This window comes from Balaenoptera physalus (genome assembly GCF_965194825.1).
Source record: "Balaenoptera physalus genome assembly, chromosome: 15".
NCBI lineage: Eukaryota > Metazoa > Chordata > Mammalia > Artiodactyla > Balaenopteridae > Balaenoptera > Balaenoptera physalus.
In genome coordinates this window covers 51,456,973-51,481,454 of record NC_138894.1, presented here as the reverse complement: position 1 = coordinate 51,481,454, position 24,482 = coordinate 51,456,973, and the positions used below count along the sequence as shown (strand labels likewise).

Sequence of the window (24,482 nt, the reverse complement as noted above, 5' to 3'; positions counted from 1 at the left end):
AACTCTAGTGGAATTTCAGGCCTCGTTCAAGGTGGGGAGTGAGGGTTTTGCAGGATAGTGGAAAACACCCCACAAAGAGGTAGGAAAAGTGCCTCTGAAAAAGGTAGAGTTGTGGTTGCCACAGCTGATTATTTAAAAGGAGAGGGATTTTGGCCCCTTCTCTCCCTGTTGGTTCACGACCTCAGGTAATTACCGAGGTGAAACCTCCGCCCCCACACTAACACACACACCCTAGGAGGTCATAGAATGACTGAAGAGGCAGGACATTCCAGATTGGTAGGTGGCAGTTTTAATACTTAAGGGAACTTACATAGGTGGTTTGTCTTGGATATCCACTCGCCAGAATCTTAAGAGTTTATACAGAGGCCTTAAGTGGGGGAAGGGGGGTCGCACTTACCAAAAAAGTCCAGATGGTTTCAATAACACCTTACTCTCTCAAGGCTGCATCCTTCAAGTAGCACCTAGCTCAGGAACAGCGGGCAGAAAGTACATTCCAAGGACAGAGGGGTAAGGAGCCTCTGACTGCCTCAGTCCACCTCCTGGGTCAAGCCGAGCCCACGTCCAGTCGATTACTCCCCCAACACTCCCTAAGCTGTGTTGCTATGTGGCTCTGATTCTGTTTAAATGGAAGATATGCTGTATCTAGGAAACCTGAGGCGGGGCTAGAGAGGGCTGTGAGACTGCAGGCGCCTTCCTCTCGTGGGACTCGGGGCAAGGAACTCTGCACGTCTGGTAAGTCTGTCCCTGCGGACGCAGACAAATTTAAAGCACGCGGGGAGGGAGGCAAGCGAACCCAGCACAACGCCGCCTCCGGAAGGCGCCCACTCTTGGGCTTCCGGCACCGCCCCTCTCCCTCCAGGCACTTCCGTCTGGGCTGGCAGTTCTTGGACTGCGGGAGGCCACGCCCAGTTCTTCTGTCGGGTCTCTCGGCACCGCATCCGCTAGCGCCACGAGGGCAACATGGCAGGCGGCGAGTTGCGGGCAGCGCTGGAGCAGCGCCTCGAAGCCCTGGCCATCCGCACGGAGGTCGTGGAGCACCCGGAGGTGAGGCGCTCCCGCCGGGACCACCCCGGGAGGGGGTAGGCTCTGCTGCAGCTTCTATGGGACGAAGGCGCTAAGCCTAGACGTCCCAGGGGTAATGTGCCAGCAGAAACTTCCGTTCTAAGGCATTTCCCGGGATCCAGAGTACGAAAGGGACCTGAAAGCACCATCAAGGGCCTGTCCACTTCGGACGCTGATGTTATTGTGAAGAAACCTGTTTTCTTCTTGGAGTGATTTTTTTTTTTTTTTTTTTTTTGGCCGCGCCACGTGGGATGCGGAACCTTAGTTCTCCACCAGGGATCCAACCCGTGACCCCTGCAGTGGAAGCGCGGAGGCCTAACCACTGCACCGCCCGGGAATTCGGAGTGATTTTTTATGTTGAGAACTAGTACAACATATTGAGAACTTGCGCATCTCAAAGTGGCTAGGGATGTTTGGTCAGTGTGTCAACTTTATGCGTATGTAAGTTGCCAAGCAGTAAACCCGTCTTTGCAGTGGCTGCAGCAGGTGCATACAGGACGCCAAGGTTAGAGCTTGGTATTTTTTTAACATGATTTATAGATGGGAAGATTTTTTTTGCACATATCTGAAGGAGCCAGTATGTAACCTGAGTGGTGCAAGGACAAAGTTTTTGCCCAACGCTTGAGTAACAGCTAATGATAATTAGGTAGATATGGTGATAATCTTCCAAGTTTAGAGAAATTCATCAAAACTATATTCTTTGACCCTTTTGCCTCCCTTATAGTCCACATACTCTCCCCCTTTTTACTGTGCGTATTGCCAGCTTTTCTGATTTTTTTTCTATATTAGTCCAGGGTCTCATTCCCTGCCCTCACTCCCTCTCTGGGGTTATCTGTTTATAGAGTGGAGATCGGCATATGGCCTGGATGTAATGGAATGCCAAGGAATAGGAGTCTGGGCTGCTATAAACTTTTTTAAATTAATTTTTATTGGAGTATAGTTGATTTACAGTGTTGTGAGGGCTGCTATAAACTTTACCAAAAGTTTAATGGAAAAACAAAAAAAGCATTTTAGGAGTGAGAAGGCTTGGCCTGCACATTGGAATGGAGAACTGGCCTAAGAGAAACTATCAATACTTCCTGAGGTCCTGAGATGAGATATATTTGCTAATGGGCTGGGGATGGATGTCCACCAGTGAAATCCAGGGCACTGAGTACTCCCTAACCTTACACCCACCAAGCAATATACAGATAACTGTATGTGTGCAGTGTGTGTATACATGCATATTATTTTTAAACTTCTCATGTGATATTTCACAGGTGTTTACAGTTGAAGAAATGATGCCTCATATCCAACATTTGAAAGGAGCACATAGTAAGAACTTATTTCTTAAAGACAAAAAGAAAAAAGGCTATTGGCTGGTGACAGTTCTTCATGATAGACAAATTAATTTAAATGATCTTGCCAAGCAGTTAGGTGTTGGAAGTGGAAATCTGCGGTTTGCTGATGAAACAGCCATGCTAGAAAAACTGAAAGTTGGCCAAGGCTGTGCCACACCGTTGGCACTCTTCTGTGATGATGGAGATGTGAAATTTGTTCTGGATTCTGCTTTTTTGGAAGGTGGACATGAAAAGGTGTACTTTCATCCAATGACCAATACTGCAACCATGGGATTGAGCCCTGAAGACTTTCTCACATTTGTGAAGAAGACAGGACACGATCCCATAAGACTTAATTTTGATAAAAACTAATTGGGCTAATGTTTAGAATACCTTTATTTCTGAAAGCTGTTTTTCTTACTTGTAATTATAAAAAGCATTAAAAGTGGTAAGATATATATAGCACCTTGGTTTGGTGACTACCTAAACTACTTAAGGAGCTATTTAACTATTTCATCTTAAAGGAGCTGTTTTTAAAAAGATATATTGAGGTAGTTTTAGTCAGCTCAGAGATTCCACCCTCCCCTTCCCGCATGACAATTACTTGTTACAGGAATGCCTTCAACAATTAAGGATGAATTAACATAGGGAGTTCCCTGGTGGCCTAGTGGTTGGGATTCTAGGCTTTCACTGCCATGGCCCCGGTTCAAACCCTGGTCAGGGGAACTGAGATCCTGCAAGCTGTGTGGCAGCCTAAATTAATTAATTAATTAATTAACATAAAAATTAAGATTAGTTAACTAAGATTAACTATATTACATCTTCTGTAAGGTGTTTATTATATTTGAAAAAAGCAAGCTGCAAAAACAGCATATATAAAATTATACATATGACAGTGTACATACAGGGGAAAAAGAGGAATATGGGAATATATTCAACTGTTAATAGTGGTTATCTTTGGGGAATGAGGATTAAGGAATAAGAATTCCCCAGCAATATAATTCAACATGGGGGCAAGGGCAAAACCTTCCTATTACTGGGTGTTCGTTTTTAAACCAATGCTTTTTTTTTCAGTGAAAAGCTAATTTTTAAATAAAATTCTATCTTTAGAAAATTTTAATCTAGAAAAACACTCAAAGTAGGGATGGAAAATGTTATGTCATAATCATTATACAAATGAAATTATATTTTAAAACTCAGGAGCAGAATATACATAGGCCATTAAGAAGGATTTGCTTAGTCTTCGGAGGTTACAAAATGTGAACATGCTTGAACAAGGTTCCTCTGTCCTCTAGGCTATATTAAATTTTACTCATCCCCTTTCAACTGTGGCATCTAAAGCAGTATAAGAACCCAGGATTATGTATTGTCAGTTGTCATATAGAAGCTAGTTCAAAAACAGAGGAAAATTGATGTACTTTTCCACCTCACTTAGATTCAAACAAAACCCCAGTTGAGGGTATGACTAGACTAGGCTACAAAATAGCCTAGAGGTCTTAGGAAAATTCTCGTTTCCTCTAGAGTACAATCAAGTGGGATATTTGAGAGATAATCATATTTTCCTAAGGTTGAACACTCAAAAAAATAATTTGCTTCTGGTAGAGAAACTGTACTTAATTTGTACCAATTTGCATTACTGAAAGGCAAAAGTGAAAAATTGTCATTTTTGGATATATTTGGTTAGAAACTACAAGTCTACGCAAGGCAGAATTTTTATAAAATACAGAATGGATTTAAGAGATGAGTTAGTAAGAAATATTTTCCATAAGTGATAACCTTATTTCTGAGGTGCTATGTTAGTTTTTGCCTACTCTGTACCATATCTCTAAGAAAGAGGAAATTTTAGGTTCCTTTACATATAAAATTAAGGTTTAACGAATAGAATCAAAGACACCGAGGACCTTAGATAACTGGTCTAACTGTCCTCCCCACCTTATGGTGAAAACAGGCCCAGAAAGACTGACCTGCCCAAGGACACAAGGCAGGTTGCCATCTCTAACATTATGCCTCCCAAAGTCTAGATGTGAAAATGAAAGAGACTGATTTGTACAATCTATTATTGTATTTAAACCTATTTTGAGGTTGACAAAACTGATAAGACTCTCAGTTCTCTCCCAAAACCTCCAATACTCATCCCAAAGTGATTAGGACAGAATCATCTAAACAAGGTTATATGTTATGAAACACATAAAATAGGTTTTCTAGGGCAAAGGGAAAGGAAAGAATAATACTTGGCTAAATTATATGTTATGATTGCTGACCACCCGTTACAAAAGTCACCTCTTTTTATATTAGTTTAAAATTCACCTCTTGTTATATCAGTTTAACAAGTGAATGTTAAACCAACTTAATTTTTTTAGGAGAAATAAAGTTAAAAACTAAAATGAAAAATAATGAACGTTTTTAAAAAAAGACAAATCTGCCAAATGATGGTATCTATTTTGTTATAAACTGGATTTTTTGTTATGACATGTGGCTTATATTAGGTATAGCCAAGTAATGAACATTTTGCCATTCAACTCCAAATTTCTCAGTAGCATTACTTTTAAAGGAAATGTTACATCTTTTATATTATTGGATTTGATATTTAATAACAGTTACAAGTACAATGGCAAACACTGAAAGAGAGAACCCTTAGTAGAAAAGAAAAAGACAATTTGAAATCACGTTTTGTTAAAGGGTGTTGTAAGTGCAACTTTATCCATAAGCATTCCTTTTAAGGCATTTTCATTGTCCAAATATCTCAACATGTACATCAAGGTTTATATTATAAAATGGGCTCCTTTTGTATTATTCATTCAAGGTTTAAAGAAAAAAATACATCTCAGGACTAAGTGTAGCAGAAAAGAAAACACAAAAATTCACTTTTCTCATAAAAAGTAACTTAAAATACAAAAGTCATTTAGCATACATTATTACTCCTCATTGTAATTCCAGATTTGGTACAATATCTTTTTCACTTCCTGACATAAAATTTTAAGACAGTGCAGGCTGTAATACTTCATTTGTGAGGTGGCTGCAATTCCGTAATATGCACAGTGATTTTTAAATAGGCTTTTACCATGCCTTGCATGAAAGGTGCTACATACAAACCTGTTTTGTGTACTCTTTGGTAACCACCAGTTCAAAAACTTGGACCGAACATTTCCACATTGCCAGATCTGAAGCACTTTTTTGGAGCTCTGGGCCGAAGCTATTACCCTGTATATAAATTCTTTAGTTTCCGAGGGGGTTTGGGTATTGATTTAGAATAGAGCCAGATCATTTAAAAGCATGTCAGGCCCCAGTCCGGAAAGTGGCCCCAGTTAGTTTCTAGTTGGCGACACTATTTTGTTTGGCAGAAGTAGTTTATCTAAGGGAAAAGCATGACTTCATACTAAGTTTGCTTCTGATGGTATCTTTTGGAGACGGTAAAATATTCATGTGGTTATCTAATCCTTTCTTGAAATGGTATGAAAAAGGTGATTAATATAATTGAGAATATTCCGCTTTTGCAGTCTCAAGTATTCTCTTGGTTGTCTTGCTGCATTTTCTCAGGGTCAGCCCACTCAGATTTAGTACTTTATAGGCTACCCTTAAGCATTTTCTAATTGAAGCAGTAATGTGCTGCCTCAGTCAGCATGTTCTCTATTTTAGGATATTAGTGTCCTGGAGAGACAAAGCTGTGATATCATACACCCTCACTGGGCTACCTCCTACTCATTAAATTTCAACTTTCAGTAAACGTCCTGGAATGTGTCCTAGTTGTGCAAATTAGATGCTAGTTAATATAAATCTAAGTTACTCACTTACTGTATTTAGCTAAAACATAATTTCTATATTTACTTTCAATTTATCCACCTACAGATGAATTTACATTTTTTACATGCAAGTGTCTCTAGACTGCCATGATACCCATTATCAATCTGATACTTGAATCTAGGGAGTCATGATGGAGACATGTTTCAAAGTCTAGAGAATAGGTTTTAAATATGTCTGTTGTGCAATATTTGTATTTTAGTAAGAATCCTTTGTATTTACATTTACATAGCACCTTTCATCCAAGGGTTTAAAAGTGATTTAACTTTACAGCATTATTTGGTGGCAAAACCTAAGTTAATGGTGGCATTACGAAGTCCAGGTTCTCTAACTTCCATTTCAATTTCTTTTCAACTATACATGCTGTATTTCTTTTCATTAATGGTCTTTCTGAAAGTAGACTATGAACACAGCAGTGTTACTGGCTTACCAAAAAGAGAAAGAAAAAAAGAAAGGTGTGAGGAAGGAGGGAGAGAGGGAGACACGTATCTCATGGTTACTAGGTTAGTGATGAAACACACAGTTCATAAACCACACACTATGGAATTATTCCAAAAAGATTTTTAGAGCTGTTAGTGAGAGCCTAAGAAGTATATTGTTAAAATTAAAAAGTTAGTATCTTTCTCATTTCAGACCTTTAAGATTATTCTGATATTTGTTAAATAATGAATTTGCATTAGTAAGTATCAATGCAGTTTTTTGACTTCATAAGAAAATAAAACTGTGATATAAAATTGGAACTACAAAAAAATTGATGTTTCCCTGGGTTGACTAAATTTACTTTTTTTTGTGCTTCTTTCAAATGTTTAAGGTAACAAATGCATACAAATATTTCAAAAGTACCGATAACAGTTACCAACTTTAATGTAGTATTATAAAGGACAAAAACAGAAAAATTTTTATTAATAAGTGATAACCTTAATAATAAATGAGTTCCTGGCAAAATGCAGATCATAGTAAATTATTTACATTATTTTTGCCATAAGAAAACTTCTTAAGCAACAGTCAGCTCTCAAGTTAAAAAACAAACACATACATAACCCAGTACTAAAGGAGGGAAATGAGTTCAAACAACAGCTTTATCTTGGGAATGCCATTTGCTAGAAAACCACCTTACTAAAAAAAAGTTTCAGAAAAACACACTTTAATTACCTTAGATCCATGTGTGAATTGCTTAGTGTTGCTAGTGGGGGATACGGAAAGATTAATATCACTGTAAATTTTTTATAACTCCTATCTTATTATGGATTTTTCAGAGTTATCTCATAAACTGAATTTCTTTTGCAGTGCATCAAAATAATTGGCTTAAAAAAAAAAAGAATACCAACACATGCAGTCTGCTAACCAAATAAGGCTCTGACATGCCAAAACAATGTTCTCTGTATCTTGATATATAGTACATCCCACAACATACTACAGCATTTAATTTAGGTTTACACAACTAAATATAAATGGCTAGATTTAGACTAATACTTAGCAGAAGCATTAAGCAAACATGGATAAATTCATAAACAAATGATGAAGGAAGTATATTGTTCTTGGAGTACTTCTTGAAACCTTAAAACACTTGGTCCTTAGTGAGAGAACATCCTTTATTCAGTAGATCTTAACAGTACAATGTACGGTAAGTCACAAAACCTTCTAAAAATTTTGGCAGTTGACTCCAGTAGTGCTCCTTGATTCAAGGAAGGAATGAAGGTTTGTATTTCTTTCCTGCTCTAGTCACGAAGGATTGTTAAAGTCTTAAAGATTTTAAAAAGTGATTCCTATAGTTGGGTGTCTTGTTACTTCAGAAATAAAGGCTTCACACTGAGAAACTGAAGGACACTTTTCTCTCTGTATTTAGTTGGAAGGTAGAAAGAAGAAAGAAAATATAAGAAAAGCTTGAAGATAAGAGATATAAAATACAGAGCAACCACTAAAAGAACAGCATGCACCAGATACTTCTATAGGGATGAGAGTGACAGAAAGTCAGAGACAATTTTTCTTTGAGTGGCTCTTCATAGAAAAGGCATTTAATTTATTCTCCTCAATTATCAAGAATGTTGCACAGAAGTTGTATTCCTACCACAAAGAAAGACTTCAAACTGAAAAAGTAATTTCTAAAACATTACTCATTAGTAAAATCAAATTTAAATTGAGGGGAAAAAAGAAAAATAATTTTTAAAGATTGGTTTCCTGCACTGATGGGAAAAATCTTTTGGGACTCACCTAATCTTGATTTACTAGTAAGACAGAAAGTCATGAATTAAAGCAAGCAATATTTACATCTGTTAATGCAATGTGCACTTGTTCTTATACTTAATGCAGTTAGTTTGTATAAATGAGATTAATCTCATTTACATTTTAAGCAAGAAACTCACCACTTGGCCCACATGTCATGTAGTGGGTAATAGAATTAGGAGCTTTGTTGCTCCCTAGACCTGCTTTTTGAATTTCTGCTTTCTTGTACTTTGTCCACATCTGCAGGAGAAAAGCATTTCATGTTATTTAATGAAAGGCTAAACAGAATACAATTCATGAAGATAAGAAACTAAAGAGCTCTCATTGAGTAGGGCAAGGAGAAGGAATCTAACTCTGGAAATGTTATTAATCCGAAAGACATCTCTCTACCTAAAGACTGATTTTTATATTTTAAAAGCTATTAAGTAATATACTTATGCCCTCTTAGTGTCAGATAGGTTTACTTACTATGTTTATTTAACTAAATGGTCACATATAGTTTTAAAGTAAAAAATAATCTTGCATGCAGCAGCAGAAACATCCACAATGAAATAATTGTATTATTTACTAAGAAAACCAGGGCTTGAGGCATAATTTATTGGCAAATAATATACCTATTTACACTGTTAGAACTAAAATTGCTTTGATCAAAGGGGACCCAGTGCCTAACAACATAAATTTACAATGTCACAAATAATAAGGGTGTAATTTCTAGAAATCTAAGCTAGGAATATGAAAGCTATTCAATTTCATCTAAAACTGGGGTACTAATACAGGCATACCTCGGAGATATTGCAAGTTTGGTTCCAGACCACTGTAATAAAGTGAATATTGCAATAAAGCGAGTCACAAGAATTATTAGTTCCCAATGCATGTAAAAGTTGTGTTTACACTGTACCGTAGTCTATTAAGTATGCAATAGCATTATATCTAAAAAACAAAGTACATACCTTAATTTAAAAATACTTTGCTAAAAAGTGCTAACCATCATCTGAGCCTTTAGCAAGTCATAATCGTTTTGCAATAGTAACATCAAATACCACTGATCACAGATCACCATAACAAATATAACAATAATGAGAAAGTCTGAAATAGTCTGAGAATTACCAAAATGTGACACAGAGACACGAACTGAGCAAATGCTGTTGGAACAATGGCGCCGATAGGCTTGCTCAACACAGGGTTGCCACAAACCTTCAATTTGTAAAAAAATGCAGTATCTGTTAAGTACAATAAAGCAAAGTACAATAAAACGAGGTATGCCTGTAATCTGTGAAGCCGCTAGAGTATTTATGGAGCTGTCTTGGAGGAAAAAAAGTGCCACTGCTCAATTGAGTCAGAGTTGCTTCACTTTTATCCCAAAAAAAAAAAATTTTTTTAAAAAATTGGGGCATCTTTGTAAGATTTCATTCATAGAAAATATTATGTTGATTTTTTTAAAGTTTGGGAAACACTAGCTCTATATGATTTCTAAGGTTCTTCTCACTGCTAAAATTTTGATTTCAAGTGCTATCAAGAAACACAGGTAAAATAGTGTTTGGGGGGAATTTTATGACTCTACAGCTGGTGACAGTTTCTGGCGGAAGTCTAACCTGTATTCTTTGACATCAAGACACATGGACATGGTATGTATCTATCTGTCTTACATGCACAGTGTGTATGTTCTTTTGGAAAACATGCTGTATATATAACTATAGCCATTTGGGTTAGAAATACTTCTTTCCTGTAAGTCTAATATTGTAAAATAATCAGTTTTTACTATAATAGCATATGATTTCTCAATATATTTTTATAAATAAATTTAATATTTTAAACAAAGTATAAGGCCAGACTTATCTGAAAAGTTGAAATGGTTGTGAAATAATCTTTGACTAAATGTGGAAATTACACTAATTATTACATTTGTATCATATATGGCCCCATGTAATCTCACCTATATTTACCATTAAGTTTTATTATCAGGTTATGAAAAAAGGGACACCAAAAACATTTGAAATGTTCGGACTGATTATGAAACAAGTGACAACAAAACAGACTGATGTATTCATGTAGATACTAAAAAATATGAAAAATTTCTGATTGTGTTTATTTGATTACCTGCATTAAAAGCATTTTTAGTAAGAGCTGGCTATGAGAAAAGAAGAGAATAGCTTAATTTATAAAGGATACAAATGTCTTTCTTTCTTTCTTTTTTTTAAAAAGTTTTGGCCGTGCCACACGGTTTGCAGGATCAGGGATCCCTGGTTTCGCGACCAGGGATAAAACCTGGGCCCTCAGCAGTAAAAGCGTGGAGTCCTAACCACTGGACTGCCAGGGAATTGCCAGGATACACATTTCATTAAGCAAAGATTCTCTATAAACTTTGTTTTCTTTCGCCCAATAATAACAATAATAATTTAATACAACGTGTAAAATAATAATTTCCTCCCCATTTTTAAAGTTACATTTCAAATCATTTCTTCTAGATGCCAGGCTGCATGACTGTCAGTAATATTTAGGCTGAATCAAGATGGCAAAAACATTTCAGAGACAGAACTAAGATATACTTCTCTAGAAGTAAGTGAGTCAGGGTTATGGGTTTCTTGAGGTTTTCTTTTGTTTTGTTTTATTCTGGAATAAAACAATTCAAGTTTAGCTGATTCTGCTTTAAAAGTGCTATGACCACAGCAAGATAATTTTAAAGTTTATGACATGAGTCAGAGTTAGCAAATATTTTCTCCATATTTTATGATTAATTTTTAGTTAAGAGCTTGCATTTATTCTTAATTCTAAAATTTGTTCTACTAAAAACATACTTGTTTGTTTAAGTGATTACAAATACTAATTTTGCATTTTATTTTAGCACAATGTACTCATTTTAGAAAATTCTGTTTTAAGGACAGACATATATAATTTAGTAATAAATTATAGAATTATATAAGTAACAATCTTCACCACTTTATAAGCTTGCTACCCTTTTTGAACAGAAGTAAAAATGCAAATTTCTCACACATGGAGTATGATTTGCTTTATTTCTCTTTGACTCTCTATAAAAAAAAAACCTGAAAAAACTACTGTGTTAACTGATGCCAAGTAAAAAAGTCATCTTGAAGGAAAGATAGTACTTGAGCTCTTACATTTATCAAATGAAGAAAAGTGCAGAGAAGAAATAGAATACAAATACTCCTAGTCCCTGTATGTCACATTTAAATTTGATGTTTTTTTTTTAAAAAAAAGAATTACGCTAAATTTATGAGTATTAACAAAGTTTTAAATCTGAACAATTTTATAAATATGAGCAGTAGTTAATAACTATTTCTTTGAAAATAAAACAGCAGGGCAGAAGGCATAATTAAATGGCAAAAGAAAATGACATCTTTTAAACATGTTTTCCTTACTAATACTATACACGTGCAATATGAAGTGCACATTTTGGGAAAAAAAAAAAAGAAGAGGAAGAGAGGTAGGGAGAGAGGGAAAGGGGAGCAAAGGGAGGGAGAGAGACAATGAGCATTCTTTTTTGGAACCAATGAAGTAAATATGACTTGGAAATGCCTTGTTGGTAATTATAGCATGCAACCATTTTAACATGCTTCTAGGTATCAAAGTAACAATCTCTTATTAGGTGACAAGAAATGTCAAAGAGGAGCATGTATTGTTAAGGTTCTTAAAGTCATGCAAAAAATGTACAATGCAATTAATATTTCATGCAAGCTTTGTTGTGGTTACATAATCACATTTATATACATGCCACAATGTACACCTGAACACTATCTACAATTTAAAAATAAAAGTATAAACCTAGCCAAATGATACTTTTCAACAGCAGCTCTTCAAATCAGATTAGAGAAGCATAGAGCATATCAAATGACATCAGTATTATATTGTGCAGTTTTGATCATACACAACCATATTCATACCAAACAGTTTGATTATCCTCAGAAACCAACAATGCAGCTTCTGTGTCATCAGGATACAGGCATGCAGGAGTGATAAGATTATTGCTAACTACAGAAGACTGTGGGTTACTGTTACTGCAGTTCTGATTATCAGAAAACTGCTCAGTATCTTTCTGTGCAGCTTTATCCAAAGAAGTAGAAGCCTGGTCAGTTAGCCTGGTGACTGGTCTGGGAGGTAGCCCACTTATGTTACTAACTAATTCTGTATTCAGGGATAAAAATGGCTGAGATGGATGAGCCACAGTAAATGAGTCTATGCTATCTTTAGCTGATATTCCAAATGCATCATTAGACATATTAACAGTGGCAAAACTCTGGTTTAGAAAATGTGACCTTTCTGTTCTTGAGTTTCTGGCCTGGGCATATGGAGACGTGGGCTTGTCTGTAGCTAAATCATTTTGTGCTTGAGAACCTACAGCATAAGTTGGACTGTGAAGTGGATGAGAGGACCACTGGTGTAAACGGTACTCACTAGATGTTGCAGTGATGCTGCTATCAGCAGTAGCTGGTGGTGAATCAACTGACATAGGTAGTCTACTGTCCTTGGTCAAAAAGTCATGGATGCTTGTCCTTCGGGTAGTTCCTTCAGCAGTAGAGATCACACTGCTTGCACGAGGTAAAGTGGCATAGGGATTACTATCTTTTGATTGTCGTGACAGAGAAGTTTCTTTTACTACTTTTATCTTTCCTTGAGTGCCTAGTGTAGGCTTTCCTGAAGAACTAATGAAATAGGTATCTTCAGTCTTTTGAGGACCAGGTCTCACAAATTGTTCAGGCTTAGTTGTCCGTCTATCATAGAAGTCTCCTGGAGTTTTTCCACTTACTGACCTGGCCAGACCACAGCTAACTGGTTTGTTTTTTCCCAAAAAGTCAGAAGAGACAGACAAACTTTTCATTACTTCATCTAAAAGATTCTCTTGACTTGAGGGCTTTATCTGTTTAAAAAAAAAAAATCAAAGCAGATTAGTGAATACAGCCATGCTTTTACTTTCCTGATACATTAGACTGTGCAATAAAAAAATTGCTAATGCCTCTAAACCCTCCTTAAAAAAAAAAAGCTCTAAAGTTCAACCATAGAAATTTAACTTGTAGTGTCCATCTAAATTAAGGTCACCATAGATAAAACTAACCTGTATTGAGGTAAGCTTGTTGCTTTCTTCCAAAAACTGTTGTAGAGTAACAACTTCACTTCCAGGGGAACCAGTTTTGACCTTGTGATGTGCTCGACTCTCTAGTGTTTTGTGCTGGAGCACTGGACTTGATTTGGGCTGTCTTTTCAAGTATTGGATTGGACTGCTACCACTGCTGGACCACGCCTCATGCTCATGAAGCAGGCTAAATTCTCCACTGCTGTGGCTTTGTGGCCTGCTTTGGATATTAACTGCACCTGCTTTTGGAGTAAATGGTGTGTTAAGAGTTCAATAATAGAAACGAGATTAAAACTATGTAAGTACTGACATCTGTTGACTGGATTCTTACGAATAGCCAAACTGACTTTCAAAGCTTTATTCAGAAATGCTTAGTAAACCATGTTAATCTCCCATCAGTCTAACAAATGTCTACCATAGCGTGCTTCCTTATTTGTCAAGTTGACAAATATTATAAGCTCCACAAGGGCAAAGACTTGCCATCACCACCATACCCACAACCTAAACATATAAAGCAGGCACTCAATACATTTGATGAGTAAATGAATGAATAAACAAGGAAATAATACATTTTTTAAAAGTCAGGTTCAAATAATTGTAAAACACCTCACAATTTAAAACAAAACATGATTATATGAATTTTAAATTATTTGAGAATGTTAAAACCAAAAACTCTTCTAAATGCTAAAAATTCTAATTCTTTGACTTTCTATGAGGTCTGTATTCCTTATTTGAAGGCTTATTTGTTGATCCTAAATGAATAATCTTAAAGAAATATTTTAAAAATTTAAACAGCAAGCATCTAAGGAAAGTCAAATGGAGACATGATGTAATTACTTAGAAAATTCCAGTAAAAATATAAAATTAAGTATGTAGTATTTTATTCTTTAATGTCTGAATCATTCAGCTGAATGATTCTCCCTGATTCTCCCTGCTTTCCACTGTTGGTATGGTGGCTATACAGCTTTCAAAGACTCGGTTGAGGCTGAACAACTATACAGAATGCAAATTACTAGTTCTGGAAAAAAGCTCCCTAAAGTTTATGCTATTCCTTAAGAGTGCTTATTCATTTTGATCCATTGCAAACTGTGTAGATACAGCATTAAGATAGAAAATGCAACTTTCCATGGTTTCCTAATCACAGAGAATAAAATGGGTCAGGAAAAATTTTGGCTCAAGCTATGTAACATTTTACAGGAAAAAGATTTTCTTAAATTTTCAAATCAGAAAAGACTTACTTACATTTCAGACTATATTTTTCTACAGGATATAAAAACATGATTATAAAAAATGAAAAAATAATCCCTCCTTGAAATCAGATTTTTCAGATCATTGCAACAAAGTCAAAGCATTAATAATAAAATATAATCACAACTGAGACAAAATGATTTTATAATATGAAAAAGCAACAGAACAAATGCACTCATTATAATTTAACAATTCTGGACTGTAGAGAACAACTACTTTCACAAACCTTTATAATCTATTAAATAATTCCAGAATCTGAGTAAGCAGTATACCTTTAAGGAAAAAGGTGTTAGTCAATACTTCCAGACATTTACATAAAAATCTCACCTTGGAATGCATATTAAAAAATTGAGGAAAAAGATATCTTGAACTAATTCTTTATATGAACTATATGCACCCATTTGGCTCTTGTTACACTTACACACACACATACACACACACAATTGTCTTTTCAAATTAAAAAAATATATTCCTCCTTATTTCGTGGATAAGAAAAGCTAAAAGTATTTCTAAAACACCTTCTGTGAGTTCAATGTACATGTATCATGAGAAAGTTAAGGACAACCACTTTCATGACAAAGACAAAATGTAAGTAAAATAAGAACCTATAGATATTTTGAAATATAAAGATTACAAGAAAAAGATTTTATCTGTGAGGATGAAAAATGGAAACTAAAATAACTGCTCCTGTTTTTACATTTGTACACATTGAAATACATTTGTATTGCAATGTGAAAAGTATAAAATATTCCAAGGAACTATGTTCCAAACATAGAATGATTTGGATTTCATACTTTACCCCAGAAACTTCATCAATCTCCCACTTTTAAATCTGGAAATGGATGGAGCATATTAATAAATTTACCTACAGCATACCTTTGACTTCATGGAGTGAAGCATTATTATTGCTATTGCTAGTGGATGTTCTGCCACTATCAAGGCTGGCTGGTCTCGAAGCTAAATGAAAAAATCAGGAGACAGTGATAAAACTTCCAGCTGAAGACAATGAACTTTACATTCTGATTACAGAATGCTTTGAGGAAGCAATCATGCATACTTTCACAGGCTGAGCATGCCCACGGAGTTGACTCTTACAGGTTAGAGAGCAAAGGCATTTCCAGATAGTTCAGTTAAACAGTTGAGAACAGGACACTTCTCAGACAATAGCTGAGATTCAAAGAAAAGAAGATAAAAGTGCATAATTAGATTTGGAAATGGATTTCTAGATGGATACCAGGACTGTTTTAGTTGAACAGAATGACATGCCCCCCCAAAAAGAAAGCTGGTGATTAGGTCACTTACAACAGATCAGACAAGGAACCCTGCACATTGCAGAGATGCCACGAACAGGAGGAATATGAGCATCTGCACAGTTAATGTCCTGTATTCCTATCCATACAAGGGAAACAATTGCACAGTTAACATGGCCCTATCCTACTTCTTAAAGTCCTGCTTACATATGAAATTCCTTTAACATATTCCTTTACATATGAAATTCTGTTATCCACTATTTGTTAATTTAGTTTGGTAAGATATGACTTTCCAGATAGAAACTAAAAACTCTGAAATGCTCAACATAGCAGAAAATGTGGTTTCTTAGAGTTTGTCCTTTGCCAAAGTGAATATTTTTAAAACCAAACATAAAATGTATCTCATCACTTTAACCTTATGCCAAAATGGCAACAAAATTACCTTTGAGCATTGTGCAGGCATACTTTATAAATGACCTTGATGAAAACAGAGTCAATTTGGATGAAATAATAACCTTAAAAAAGGCAAAAGGGGGTAGTAGGTTTGAAGAAATAGCAGAGGTAGCTATGAGATGCAGGTTAGAGAAAACATGCTTGCTGGCAGTGCCACATTCAGCAGGTCAATGCAAGAGTCTTAGCATTCTCATTCTGTATGTAATATGTACTCTCTAAATAAAGTTCATATCTTACCATGAACTCTTGATCCCGTGCTAGAATCATCACTAATATCTTGTGGACTTGCGTCTTCAAAGGATGTAGTATCTACATAAAATAGCAAAATGAATATAAAAATATTTTTAACAAAAAAATTATAAAATTTTATTTATGCAGAATATGGAAATTCTTTTTCAACCATGTATAATACATCTTGATTTAACATATTTCATAGATTCAATCAGAAACGAATAGGAGTAAGAAACAGAATAGCTCTGATGAGAGTTGACTTGCTTAGGGAAAACACCAGAAGCACTGAAACAATCTGCCTGTGACCCTGCAAAGCAAAGCAAGAGCCTGGGTTGCTCTATATGGTTCTCTGTGATGCTATAGTGTTTCTAGGTTTTTTTTGTGTTTTTTTTTTTAAAGCTTCTATCACTCTCTCTTCTCATTCTTTTACTTGGTTTACGTTTCCATTTCTTGTTAGTTCATTATCTGTTTATTATGAAAGGCCTAGGAAAAGATTTTAGTTATTTGTACGATGTTTTAAATTTTTGAAATGATTTGAAAATTCCCTCAGATCAAATCCAGATTGTTTTGATCATTATTTCAGGTTGCTGCTGTCAAAAAAGTAAACATGGCAAAGTCAAATTAAAATTCCTGTTGCCAACAGTTAACACCACAGCGCAAATAGCAGACGGCCTATACCTTTATTATTAACCAACTGCTTGGATCTGAAGCCTGTAGAAGAGTTGACAGTTGAAAAGTTGATGGCTGTAGTAGAGAAGGCCATAGCTCCCAATTCTTTTCTCCTTTTACCCGTTGAAATATCATCAGGAACCTCCAAATTCTCAGTACTACCTGTCCACTGTCCTCCTGCTAGGACCATGGACTGCACCAGGTCATTCATGGCTGGGATGCAAATGAAAGCAAATGAATCAGCATGGTTAATGTATTTGCTCTTATTTCTATTTTGTATTATAAATGATATGACTTTTGTCTATGGATTAATGCAAGTGAAATAAAAAACTAACCACAAGGTCATTTGAATTATGACATGCATTCAGCTGAATGAAATGAGTAGGCTGAAGGCTGATAAACTTCAATAAATGTTTTTATCACCCTCCACCCTCTTTAAAGATAGGAAAAGGAAATTTACTCTGTACAACTGCCATGCTTTTGAGCAGTGATGTACAATATAATTAGAAGCCTTCATAATGTGGTTCTGTGGTGACAAAAATGGCATGAATAAAGGTAATATGGAGAGCAGTTCTTTACAGCATCACTACTGAAAATGATAAAGAGTCCTTGGTCAGAGCAGATTACTGAAGAAATTATTCATTTTATGAATCAAATAAGTATACCATTCAATAAAAACCTGAAAGAGAGGATATCCAAAGTGACAGACATTTAATATGATTATGTATTTACCTATTCCACTTAAAAAAAGAAAAACCAGAGTATTATTATATAAAGAATGACAAACATTCTCAAGGGTTACAGGCCATTTTATTTATTTATTTATTTAATCCTAGTTCATTAAGAAATTAAATACCTAATGCTAAAGGTTTTGTTATATTTTCTTTAAGTAAATTTCTTTGGGAAGAAATCTCTATGGCATATAAAATTAAAGGTTTTTTTCTGCCAACTTTTAGAAAGTACTGGAAATTTCCAAGTATATTACATGTATGACTAAACATATGCATGTATATGTATAAGTGAACATACATATAATGCAAATTCAGTGCCAGTTAAGAAAAAAAATATTCTTCCAGCTCCTTGTATTACAGGAAGACTGCACTTTGCAAAATAAGAAAATTGGCACAGTCCAAAGAATGGTTAGTGAAAAATTAGTAATGGAAGCCAGTGTAGTCATTTGAAAGAAGCTGAACTGTCATAAAGTCTTACACATGGAACGACGGTAGCAGGCCTTCATTTTGTCTTTATCCTTCGGTCTGTTCCTCAAAAAGGGCAGTCTTTTCAGTGCAACCACTTTAATGTCAGAGCATGAGGAAAAACAGAAACAGAAAAATGAAAGAAAAAAGGGAGAAGAACAGATGGGAGTTAAATGTTGAAATTAAGGACAGAAATGAATGTCTGAGCTTCAGCTATGTAAACTATACTAAAGCTATTATTCTCGTGCTGCTGAGTGATAATGAAATATGAAATATGTACTTTGATACTTTAAAATACTTGAAAAAGCACTGAAGACAATGATGAGAAACATATACTTTGAAAGCTTGGATTGACTAAAGTCCTAGAAATATAGGAACTGATTAGAACTACTTACAGAAGGAACAATTTTCCTAGTTAAGTTGTAAAGATACACCTTTATTATTAGGGCCATTATTGGTGGATCACAGAGTACACATGATGAAAATGTAGAAGGCTTTCAGTCCTCTATTTTCTTTAACTTTTTAAATTATAAGATTTTATTTTGGAAAAAAGGTAATTCAGAAAAATGTACATCCTGTACATTTTTAGTACAAGCATTAGGTAAAATGCCTCAACAAAAACTAGGGGATGTTTAAAATAATCTAAAGAAACTTAAAAAAACTCTCATTATTTCCTTAAACTTCAAAAAAGAAAATAGGGAATTACTTCTCGGTTTAAACTGAATTCTGGTGCATTATTTAGCAGCACCACAGAAATATATACTCTTCTAAGAGAAGTCTTTCAAAAGATGACAATTACATTAATTTCATTTTGCAAAAGGTTGCCTGGGAGAAAGAAAAAACAGTATTTTGATAGTAGCTTTTAAGCTTTGATAAGCCTAAAAGATAAAGAGGTAACCTAAAGCAAGCAAAAATGACAGAAAAATATGTATTTATAACATTTTTAGATATTTTAAAGGGCTTTTGGGGTTATTAAAAAAAATCAAAGGTAGCACTATGCAGGAAAATTATATGAAGGAAAATTAGGGTTATACTACAGTAGGAGTCATTAACATAAAAATTAAAATGTTCACTAGAGTCACTAACATTCTTAAGCTACACCTTAAGAAGATTTTAATACGAAAAACTGTTACACCTTTTTGGAACTGCAATTTAAGAGCTAGGGGAAAAACTCATATCAAGATTTAAAAGCATACTGTACACAGCCTTAATAACTATGCTGTTTCTCAGGGTTTGCTGTCATCTTATAAATAATAAAAAGCTCTTCTGACAAACTGACGAGTATCACTCATTAAGGAGAATGCAAGGACATACAGCTTTTTAACTTATTTATTTGATTGCTATTAAGAATAGTCATGATTCATTTAAGCTTTTATTTCATTTCTAGTTTGGTAAACACAGCTGTTTTCAATGATTAAAAAGAAATGAACTGAAAGCAATGTAAAAATGGACACTTAGCTAAAACAAAGCTGAATGGTTGCAGCATGCACACGTTGTCTTGTTTAGATACTTTCTTTTCCTGTTTTCAACTGTTTTCCATAGACTGCTTTACTGACAGACAGGCACTCATCCAAAATGGACAGGATAAAAGGAGTTTTAAATCTGCCAGTGGTGGAATGTGATCCTTCTTATGGCAATTAGTTTGTAGATATACAATGTTCTCTTCCCAAACTATATTGAAATTAAGGGAACATTAGAATGGTTGGGTTTTGTGTTTATTTTTAAAATTCTAAAACTGAACAACTGATGGAAAGGAGAATATTACTTCCTTCTGATTCTTACTCTGGATGTTTCAGCAGAGAGTATGAAGGAATGACAGATTTATATTTAAAACAAACAAGATTACCTCAAAAACGACTGTGCCTTTCTTTTGTATATTTTCATATCAGAATTGAAATATCTTCCTTTAATTAAACAAATTAAGTATACCCATGACCATTTCTCATTAAATATGATGTCAGATATTTTATATCCAAAGGTAGCAGATAAAATTGGATCATCTGGCACCTTTTTAAGGAAAACTTGATGATCTCTCTACCATACTCACAGGTTTCATGTAGATTTGACTGACAAGACTAATCTTCTATGGATATATAGAATTAAACCACTTTCTTATACACACACACACTTGTACATATGTATGTATGTATGTATGAATATGTACTCAGGTATGTGTATGATTTTTTTGTTGCTTACTTGTGGATTCTAGTTTACAGGGTGCTATAGTTGCATTCTGAAATATAGCCTATAATGAATGTCTAATCTCCTACACTCTAAAATACTGTTTTTTCAGAGATAATTCCCCTGAGGACAAAACAACGTCTATATAGTTTTTTGAGTGTTTTGAGAGCTGCCCATATGGAGAGTCTACCCCTGGGGGAAGTAGTAGCTGTTTTTGCCTATACTATACTTCAGAAGAATAGTACTGAAATTCATATATATATATACATACATACACATATACACATATATAGTTTACTATATGTATATATGTTTATATATGTGTAAACATATATACATACATATACTTTTAAATTTAGGGATTCTGGTTATAGTGTGAGTGGATTCATAGTATCCTGTTTACATATTTTATAAGAACATTGCTAGTAGTCAAATTCTTGTATATCTTCAAAGGGCCTACCACTGGATTCTTTTCTTTCCCTTAAAATACACTTTTTTAGGCTTTTACTTTGCTCTTGATGTTTAGCAAAGTGCACTAATAATGAAATCAAGAGAGTATTAATTGTATAGGGCACGTTATGATATTATACTTCTACATTTGTAATTTAAAAAGTTAAATTGCAAGTTTATGCACAAACTTACATCTTTATTTTCATTGAACCTTTACCAAACAATCCCTCAATAACTTTTATAACCTTCAACTATTTCTAAATCATTGAATAACATTCTCTTCAAATTCATAGCGATTTTTCTTTGCTTCCCCACAATGTAACTTTTCTCCAATTTGACAGCATCAAAGTATGAGTAAGACGTCATTATAAAAAGCCTTACTATTAAGTTATAAATAATTTTGAAAATGAGCTCTTATAAATATTTCTCGGTTGCTCCTCAAAATTGCCCTGTGAAGTATGACACAAAGGTAAAAGGCTTGCCCATGTTAACAGAACTAGCAAGTGGCAGAGGTATACTGGGTCTCATTTCACTGGTCTTTCTGTACTATTTTACCTCCCTGGCCAAATGATGGTATCTCTGTGTATGATATTTCTCTAAATACACAATATAGAAAATCATGTGGTTATGCAGTATTGCAGTAGGCAATGAATTTAAAAATGATATGGAGTTAAAAAGAAACACATTCATTGACTATTATCCCAAAGGACTGTGGAAGCTATTTAAAAGAAATCTTCAGTAAGGATTCTAAATCAGCACTAGAGATCACAAATGTTTAAAGAGTTTAAGCACTCACTGCTGCTTTTCTTGGTCCCCAGAGTTTGGCCATCTTCTAAAGAGTTTGAACCTACTGAAGAACTATCTTGACTATCTTGATGGGGGAGTTGAAGAAATCCTTCACTGGAGTCTGAGCGGGTTGGTGTTAATGTTAGTGATTTCTGACGCTCCCGATTAATGTCTTTCTTAGACTTTATCAATTTTCTCATTTTTAGAGTAATCCAGTTGCCTCTCCTAAAAAATAATTTTAAAAGATTCTTATCAGTCTAACATTCAACATATGAGTCCTTCTCAAAATCAGAAGCTTCTCTGTTTTGTTTTTTTTTTCAAATAAAAATGAAAATAAACCTGGTTAATAGTACCTTCTAGGAGGAGATGGGTCATAAAATTTGTATTGATCCATAATTTTCTCTTCTAATTTCTCCTTTTGTCGTCTTAATTCATTTAACTTATCACTATAAAAATAAAAGGACATGCATCATATTTTGTACAGTTATGAATGATATTATTTGGGGACTAAGATCTAACTTCTCCCCAAAACATAAAGAAATACAGATACCACAGTTGACAACTAAGAATTTAGTAGGTAGTAACAATGGAGTTTTTTCTAAGTTTCTCATTTTCTTTAAATTTACGACTTACTTAAATAAAAGGACATAGGACTTAAAGTTTCAATTCTTCAATAGGATTTTTGTTTGAAGAAAATCTTCCATATTACAATATCATCATGACAAAAGAATTCTCTCAACATCTTTTTACAGCTATTAACAACATTGTATCAACACTGACTATTCCCCTATTCTTGGATCTTTAGTATATCAAATCATTTTTGGTATGAAGGGTGATTTATCATAATTTATATAGGCAAAAAATTTAAATGTTGGATAGCTTGCTTAACAGTTACAAATACAATAAATAATCCTACAACGACATCTTCATGCAAACAGATTTTTTTCCTTTATGTCAGAATTATTTAGGCTTAATTTACTAGTAGAGAATTAGTTCCTGCCTCCAGCAATGCATGAATACACTAGCTTCACCACATCTTAGTTTCATTTTTATGTTCTTCACAGTATATATTATATAGGGAAATGAAAGTAAAATGATCTCTCTAAGAAAACTGTGATGCCAAAGAATACTATTTATTAAACAAATATTTAGCAATCATTCACAGTGAGGAAGGCATGAGCCATGAGGTGTATATAAAGATGAATAGTAAGTTGCCCAGCTCTGCTTATAGTACAGTAGGAGAGAGAAGATATATACACAAGTGACTGTTATAATCCAAAATAGTAGGGATGACAAAATAAAAGTACAGTGGAAGTACTAAAGGAACTTATAAAAGGGAAAATATTTCCATCTTGGATGACCAAGGAAAGCCTCATGAAGAAAAAGGCCATATCAGATAGACTGAAACAAAAAATAAGAATGCTAAATTAAACAGCTGAGCTGAGAATAAGGAGTGAGGGACTTTCACGTTTAGATTTCGCTTAACAGAAAATCAGAAGTATTGAAGGTTTCATTACAATGTGACATTATAAAATCTATGCTTTACATACCTTAACTCAATGATGGAAGAGGATATTATCAGAAAGGATGGAGGTAAAGAAAGCATTCAGGATGCTAATGGGGGTAGCCTAGTTGAGTGGGAGGGAAGAATTAGGGTAGTGGGAAACAGAAGGAAATGATTTGAGAGTTTATATGGAAGAAGAACTTTGTGAACAGTTGTTGCCATTAGTTATACCACAGCTCAAATAGCACACAGCCTATATACCTCCCAGTTCTTTTCTCCTTTTACCTGCTGAAATATCATCAGGAACCTCCAAATTCTCAGTAGTACTTGTTCACTGTCACTCCTACTAGGACGATGTGACAGAGGCATTCAGCTAGAACTGTCTGACATGTAAGATGATATTTTAAATTTAAATTCAAAAAGTCAGAATAGGAGGTACTAATATTTATAAGTCAACTGTATAGATACGATCACTGAAACCTTGGAAATGGATGATTCACCAAAGGTCAGAATATTAAGAAGATAAAGTGTTGGATAATACCTCTGCTTAAGGGACAGGAAACTTAAATGCTAAAATTTTAGATACACTCACTGCTTCTTAAGCTAAAATACCTCTTATGGCAGAGAGTAAAGGCATACATGCTGCCAAAAGGATTAAAGATCCAAAGTGGCCAGCCACAAATGTGAAATTTCTTTGAAATTTACATTTACCTTAAAAGTTCACAGAAACTCTACCTTTTGCTCCATGATATACCTGTGTATTAATATAAAAATAATGTTCCTTGCCCCAAATTTTGTAGTAAAATCGACGCTTCAAAAAAATGTATGGTGTATCCTGGCTTCATATGTGCCCTGAGGCTCACCATTATATACATTAAGCCTGAAAGTCACATATTATTTCATGTACTCCTTAGGATAATGCTGGAAGTAGGTGTTATATCTCTATTTTAGAGAAAAAGAAACCAATGATCAAAGAAATGAAGTAACTCGTCTACAGTCACATAACTAGTAATGAGAAGAATTGGG

General features: G+C 34.6%; 2 protein-coding genes across 8 annotated transcripts in view; one reads left to right on the top strand and one right to left on the bottom strand.

Annotated features, from left to right (window-relative positions):
* Positions 1–889: 889 nt before the first annotated feature.
* On the top strand, positions 890–2,839 carry LOC309643535 (prolyl-tRNA synthetase associated domain-containing protein 1). The gene is made up of 2 exons (XM_082426312.1): positions 890–1,044; positions 2,322–2,839. Exons 1-2 carry the CDS (start codon positions 961–963, stop codon positions 2,751–2,753), a joined length of 516 nt encoding a protein of 171 aa, XP_082282438.1. The 5' UTR covers positions 890–960; the 3' UTR covers positions 2,754–2,839.
* Positions 2,840–7,753: 4,914 nt separating this feature from the next.
* The window catches only part of CCDC88A (coiled-coil domain containing 88A), a 123,326-nt gene continuing 106,597 nt past the window's right edge, over positions 7,754–24,482 (bottom strand). For 2 of the 7 annotated variants that reach the window (XM_082426224.1, XM_082426225.1), the window contains 8 exons: positions 22,306–22,398; positions 21,963–22,177; positions 18,549–18,632; positions 17,349–17,552; positions 16,677–16,748; positions 15,613–15,693; positions 13,471–13,730; positions 12,020–13,275 (listed from right to left, as the gene is read on the bottom strand). In XM_082426224.1, coding sequence (XP_082282350.1) covers positions 12,280–13,275; positions 13,471–13,730; positions 15,613–15,693; positions 16,677–16,748; positions 17,349–17,552; positions 18,549–18,632; positions 21,963–22,177; positions 22,306–22,398 — 2,005 coding nt within the window. In that variant the 3' untranslated portion in view covers positions 12,020–12,279. Of the gene's footprint in view, positions 8,016–8,542; positions 8,643–12,019; positions 13,276–13,470; positions 13,731–15,612; positions 15,694–16,676; positions 16,749–17,348; positions 17,553–18,548; positions 18,633–21,962; positions 22,178–22,305; positions 22,399–24,482 lie in introns of those variants that run through there. The other 5 variants (XM_082426227.1, XM_082426228.1, XM_082426229.1 and 2 more) reach the window with 5 other exon arrangements.